Source organism: Rhea americana, unplaced genomic scaffold (genome assembly GCF_003343005.1).
Source record: "Rhea americana isolate MKP2758 unplaced genomic scaffold, rheAme1 scaffold_379, whole genome shotgun sequence".
NCBI classification, from domain to species: domain Eukaryota; kingdom Metazoa; phylum Chordata; class Aves; order Rheiformes; family Rheidae; genus Rhea; species Rhea americana.
The window spans coordinates 433658-440646 of NW_028186511.1; the positions used below are offsets into that span (position 1 = coordinate 433658).

The 6989-nt window shown below is 42.7% G+C and overlaps 1 protein-coding gene across 3 annotated transcripts in view; it reads right to left on the reverse strand.

The window, feature by feature from the left end:
- Positions 1-6989, reverse strand: part of SMC6 (structural maintenance of chromosomes 6) — a 41555-nt gene that overhangs the window by 20167 nt on the left and 14399 nt on the right. For all 3 annotated transcript variants that reach the window (XM_085313140.1, XM_085313141.1, XM_085313139.1), the window contains exons 16-17: positions 1344-1545; positions 1087-1201 (exon numbers count right to left, since the gene is read on the reverse strand). In XM_085313140.1, the coding sequence (XP_085169266.1) occupies positions 1087-1201; positions 1344-1545 (317 nt within the window). The remainder of the gene's footprint in view (positions 1-1086; positions 1202-1343; positions 1546-6989) is intronic.

Sequence of the window (6989 nt, forward strand, 5' to 3'; positions counted from 1 at the left end):
GTTTCTAATCCCCTTGTTAAAATACTTCTTAATAATTGACTGTTCTTATTCTTGGTTTTACTAGACTATATTTCCAAATATGCTTATTTGCATTCTCTCGTATCAACCGTTTTAACACCACAGTGTCCAAAGTGGCTTTGGTTATTGTGGTAAGTGAAAAATAAATTGAATGCTGGCAGAAGACAGATAAGTTTGTGCAAGTATGAGTGGGTCACTGTCCAAAACTGAACTTCTGAATTTTCAAGCACAAGTTTGCTATTTGCTAGCTACAGCTGGTACAGGCTGGTTGTAAGTTTTGCTAACACTTGGACTAAAATAAGCTTGTCACATCCTGAATCAACAAATGAATAAAGAGAAGTTTTTATATAAAAAGAGACAGAACTACCAATTAGGAGCCTGATCACACACTGTGCTCTGCACGTAGACTATTTAGACTAGGAAACCCAGGGTCTTTGGAGGCTGAGAGAGGTGGTAAACATCATGCATATGGAGAAAGATCCTGGAGATAGGGTTCCAGAGATAAATGTTGGGGGATACTCAAGGACCTTGGACAATAAGGCCCGAAACAGGAAATGCCAAGCATCCGCACACTAAGAATCAAAACTGACCATTCTGGAACAGTAGCAATCTCCTGCTGGGGAGGAAAGTCAAGACCTACTGAATGCAATGCTGTGAGGAGGGAGCAAGTGCACGTGTGAAATAACTGAAGTAGGATAAGAGCTCTAAACTCACTGAATTTAAATAAACCTTAGATCCATTACAGGTTATCATTTTACTCTGTCTTAACCATGACAGAAATCAGTGTCAGAAACAGGATACTGAACCTCAAGACCGTATCTTATGGAGAGCCCTCTAGTATGTGCATACGTGAGCAGATGTGGCTGTAAGCTGCATTGTAATACTGTTACCATCAGGGTTTAATCGAGTCAATGTGGATCGCACCTCACCACAGTTGTTCTCCTGGGGCAAAAACCCTTGCATACTTCTTTTGTCAAGTACAGACACTATCAAAGAAGGTATTCTATATGCCTTATTCATGAAAACAATGCCTTTCTTTAAACGTCAGTAGAGAGTGGGGAGTCTTACTTTAATCAGCAGGACTGTTTCTATACTTCTTATATCAATCAAGCAATTGGCAACCACTGCATCATCTATTTCCAGTGCTGTGAGAACCGACGGGAATTCTGGATGATGAACTCCTCTGAAGAAAAAAAAATTATTTATGAATTTCACATGAGGTTCTTTAAAATAAGATTACAAATATTTCCTTCCAAATTATAATATGAACTATTGTGCCTTTAAGCAATAAAATTCAAAACATAAAAATTCAAAACATAACTTACCTGTGTCTAACATCATAAACTTTATTCTGAAATTTATTTACAATTATTTGAGGTCGAAATCCAGATGGATAATATTTTGACATCAGTATCTGAAGATTTCTTTCATCATTATGATTATCACAGCAAAATGCCTGAACTAGGCCCTTTAAACAAGATTCAACAGCCAAAGTAAGTTCAGCATCTTTCAGATGAATGAAAGCACCTAAATAAACATGAGAGACAAAGCTTAAGGAGCTGCATTCCATAAGACAAATCCAATAGTCATTTTACCACTTAAAAAAAAATCCTTAAATAGTCCTTTTTTACAAAGGGARAGGGGAAAAAAAATTCTAAAATTAGCAGGGGTGAGGGGAATGGAATGGGTCATACAACCCTACAGCAGAGAAGATGTTCTGAGAATATAGATATAACTTCTTTTTCCTATAGAAAGACTTACACTTACTTAGAGACCTACAATTTCCTTTCAATTTTTTTTCTTTTTTGAGATCAATACTAACTCTGTTATATCAAAACAAGGATTGCTTATTGACAATTTAATGCTTTAAGGGTGAGGGCAGAGCAACAACTTTGCTGTGAAGTAAACAAACATGAGGCTGTGAGGTAAAATGATGCATCAGCTCTCTTTCGTAGCTGATGCTTGCACATTCTCACTCCACAGTAAATGCATGGTTCTTTGCCATTTACATGTACATCCAGATTATGCTAAAGCTCCTATTCCCATCACCACTTGAAAATATCAGCTTAGAAGCTGGTCAAAGTAGTAATGAAACCAAATTTTCCAATAACATTTCAATTTGTTCAGCCTAAGTTGCGCCACATAAAACATCTCAAGGTCACCTTAGATCACAGAATCACAGAATGGTTCAGGTTGCAAGGGACCTCCAGAGATTAGCTAGCTCAACCCCCCCAACCCCCTGCTCAAGCAGGTTTACCTAGAGCAGACTACCCAGAACCATGTTCAGACAGCTTTTGAATATYGTCAAGGAAGGAGACTCCACAACCTTTCTGAGCAACCGGTTCCATTGCTCAGTCACCCTTACAATAAAGGAGTTTTTCCTCAGGTTCAGATAGATCTTCTTGTTTCKGTTTGTGCCCATTGCCTTCTTGCCCTGTTGCTGGGCACCACTGAAGAGTCTGACACATTGATAAGATTCCACCCCTCAGTCTTCTCTTTAGGAGAAGACTTCTCCAAGCTGAACAGTCCTCTCATGAGGCACACTCCAGTCCATAATTTTAAAAGCTCTTTGTTGGACTCACTCCAGTAGCTCCTCATCTCTCTTGAACTGAGGAGCCCAGAATTGGGCATAGTACTTTAGAGGTGGCCTCATCAGGGCCTCAACTTGCTGGCAATGCTTTTCTTAATGCAACCCAGGATACAACCAACCTTTTTGGCTACAAGGGCCCATTGCTGACTCATGGTCAACTTGTCATCCACTAGAACTCCCAGGTCCTTCTCTGTAGAGCTGCTTTTCAGTAGGTCAGCCCCCAGCTTGTACTAGGTTATTCCTCCCTAGGTGATATGGTTCTACACTTCCCTTTGTTGAACTTCATGAGGTTCCTTCTCTGCTCATGTCTCCAGCCTATTGAGGTCCCTCTGAATGGTAGCACAGCCTTTTGAGGATATTAGCCACACTTCCTGGTTTTGTACCATCAGCAAACTTGCTGAAGGTTCATTCTGTCCCTTCACCAGGTCACTGAGGAATAAGATGAACAAGACTTGAACCAGTACTGACCACTGAGGAACACTGCTAACTACAGGCCTCCAACTAGACTCTGTGCCACTGAGCACAACCCTCTGAACTCTGCCCACCTCCTGTCCACTCATCTAGCCTGCACTTCCTAAACTAGCCTATGAGGATCTTATGGGAGACARTATCAAAAGCCTTACTGAAGTTAAGGTAGGCAACATCCACTGCTCTCCCTTCAACTACCCAGCCAATCATTCCATTAGAGAAAACTATCAGACTGGCTTTCATGAATCCATGCTGACTACTCCCGATCACCTTCTTACCCCTCATACGCTTAGAGATGACATCCTGAACGAGCTGTTCCATCACTTTCCAGGGACTGAAGCGAGGCTGARTGTCCTGTAGTTCCTTGGATCCTCCTTTCTGAAGGCTAGRGTGACATTAGCTTTCTTCCAGTCCTCAGGCATCTCTCCTGACCACTGGAACCTTTCAAAGATTATCAAGAGTGGCCTAGCAATGACATCAACCAGCTCTCTCCCTGGTTGCATCCCATCAGGGCCCATGGACTTCTAGATATCAAGTTTACTTAAATAATCTCTAATTCGATCCTCTTCCACTAAGTATGAAGCTTTCTCTGGACTTCCTCTCTGGTCACTAGGGTCTGAGATTCCCGAGAGCTAGTCTTAGGAGTAAAGACTAAAGCAAAGGAGCCATTCAGTATCTCTGCCTTCTCGATAGCCTTCATCACTATGGCTCCTGTGCCATTCAGTAGCAGGTCCATATTCTCCCTAACCTTCCTTTTGTTGAGGTTGTATTTAAAGAAACCTTCTTGCTGTCCTGGATATTCTTTACCAGATTTAACTCCAAATGGGCCTTGACTTTCCAAGTCGCATCCCTGGATATTTTGACAATGTTCCTATAATACTCTGAAGTGGCCTGTCTCTGCTTCCACCTTCTGTGCACTTTCTTCTCCTGTTTCAGTTTTGCCAGGAGCATCTTGTTCATCTATGCAAGTCTCCTGGCCCCCCTTGCTCAAATTCTTGCTTAAGTTTGAAGGAGATGATCCTTGAATATTAACCAGCTCTCTTAGATTCTCCTCTTTCTAGTGCCCTAACCCATGGGATTCCTCCAAGTAGGTTCCTGAAGAGGCCAAAGTTTGCTCTCTTAAAGTCAAGAGTTGTGATCCTACTTATTGCCCCACTTCCTCCTCAGAGGAACCTGAGCTCAACCATCTCTGGTCACTGCAGCCAAGGTTGCCCTAACCTCCACATCCCCAACCAGCTCCCAGCCTACAAGGTTCAGTAGAGCACCTCTCCTCATCAGCTCTTCTATCACCTTAGTCAGAAAGTAATTATTAACACTCTCAAGGAACCTCCTGGATTGTTTCTGCCTTGCTGTGTCATTGCTCCAGCAGGTATTAAGGTACTTAAAGCCCCGCATGAGGGCTAGTATCTGTGATCATGAGACTACTTCCAGCTGTCTGAAGAAGGAAGGCCTCATCTACTTCCTCTTCTTAAGCAGGTGGCCTCTGGCAAAACACCCACAACAATGTCACCCATATTAGTCCGCCCCTTAAACCTTTCTCATAAGCTCTTAGTCAGCCCACTGTCAACCACTAGCTCAATACATTCCAGTTGCTCTMTTACATAAAGGGCAACTCTCCTTACCTGCCTTTCTGGCCTGTCCTTCCTAAAGAGCCTGTACTATCCATTGCAGCATTCCACACACGTGAGCTATCCCATCATATCTCTAATCGTAATGAGATCATAGCCCTGCAACTGCACACAGATCTTTAATTCCTCCTGTTTATTCCTCATGCTCTGTGMGTGTGTGCAAGCACTTCAGGCACAGAAGTATTTGAGCATGCTGATTTCCCAGAAGAGGTGCAAGAGGTTTCTCAAGTTTTGCCTTGCAGGTACTACCTCAAGCAATTGCATTGAACYCTGTCTTGTTGACTGCCTTGTCTTGATAACTCTGGTATTCCCCATCTTTCCTGTTTGGCCACTCTTGGCAAAGATGTGTTTAGTGAGCTGGGTCCCATCCCTCTCAGTCAGCTGGGAATCTTCAGACAGGGTCCCAYGGTCATAGACAYCAAAATCCTGTTGCTGATGCCAGCTGTGCAGTCWGTTGTTTACTTGAAGTACCTATCTGTTCCTCTGTTCCCATTCTTCCCTCTTACTGGCAGGATCAAGGAGAAAACCTGGGCCCCGACACCCCTGACTACTGTGGTTCTGCAATTCTGGTTGATACTTTGTAAGTTGCCCTCTGCAGTATTGTTAGTGTCCAGATGGAACAGCAGCAGGGAACAACAGTCAGATGGGTGGACAACCTTCTGCTGTCTTTCCGTGACATCTCAGATCCRAGCCCCAAGCAGGCAGCAAATCTCTTCAGACAAGAGGTCAGGTCATCAGATGGGTCCTTCTATCTCCTGCAGCAGGGAGTCACCCGCTACAATCACTCTGCTTCTTCTGTGTGTTCCTGCACAGCACAGWTTCCACTGGCCCAGGTCTTTCACTTGAAGCTGTGCTCAGCTCCTCCTCAGCTTGAAGGGAGCTGAACCTGCTTTTCAGGAGGAGCAAGAGCCTTTCTCCTCACATGAKGCATGACCAGCTTCCAACTTTTGTCCTCTACACAGTTACCACTTATCATTCACATGGCACAGAGTCTACATGCATCTCCAATGCTGTGGGGCATTGAGACTCTTGAAGGTGTAGAGTCTCTGAACATATCCTATCTCACGTTCTTCTCAGATGCTATGCAGCCTGCTCACTTCTTCCTCCCATAACTCCTTTACCTGGTGACACAACTTGTCAACACCTGCACACCTTCTGCGGAAGAGCTGACCATCAGCCCCAGCCTCACCAAGATGCCCTAGGCACTTCCTGCAGCCTGAGATTGCAGAGATGCACCTGCTGCCAGAAGGTCTGTCTGGGTAGAAACCTCTGACATGGCAGACACAGCAAATTCAACAGTACTCTGGAACGTGCCCTGCAGCATGTCATAATCATACCTGAGGAAGTATACATTACCATGACTGAAGACAAAGGCCCCTTCTCTGCACAAACTGCTGCAACTGGGAGCAAACAGTCATCAAAGTAACTGACTCTTCAAACTGTACTGTTTCAATAACTGAACTGAAATTCGTAACAATCCTTTGTAGAACACAGTAAGTAGGAAACATCAAAATTTTCCATTTGCCTGATTTGCATCAGAACTATGAATAYGAAATTCTGCTTTTCTCTTTACTGTTTCTCATGGTCTTCTAAATCTAAAATGCTCTCTCCATTACAATACATCACTGAAAGACCTCATCCACCCTCTTAAAACTGTTTCCCTAGTGGTAAGGGGAAAGATTTTCAGGAAAGACGCCTTCCCGCATCATGTCTTATCAACCAGGTTGCATCAAGAGCTTACAATCAGATTTGGTAAGCTAGTCTCTTCATAGTCTAATCAAATACTAACATGGTCTAATCAAACACTAAGACTTTCAGCTATGTAGCTTTTCCTTGAGAGACTTTACAAGTCACAATTTAATTCAAAGCACTCCTTCYGCAAGACTATTTAAAAGATTTTTACATAATAATTGATAATTATATATTTTTGCAAAGATTATATTATCTATACCACTAGAGAGGTGGCTTGACAGCCATACAATTATTGGAGAACTTTTCAGAAGAAAATTCCTCAGATGGGAACTTTTTGAAAATTATGCAATTTTCTTCAAGTCCCACAGCCTCCTCCCAGAAGCCATACAAATATCATGCACAATTTATACTAGTGGAAGAGCATGTAGCTAAAAGTGCATTTTATGTCACCTAAATTTAGAAACAGAACGTTTAACCCAACAGAAGATTGGGTTTAGTTGGAAACCCAATTTTCCTAAACAGAGAAAAGCCCGAAAGATTGAAAGAAAACAAGAACTGTAATGAGCCATGAAATCCAATCAAAGCTGGGGGGG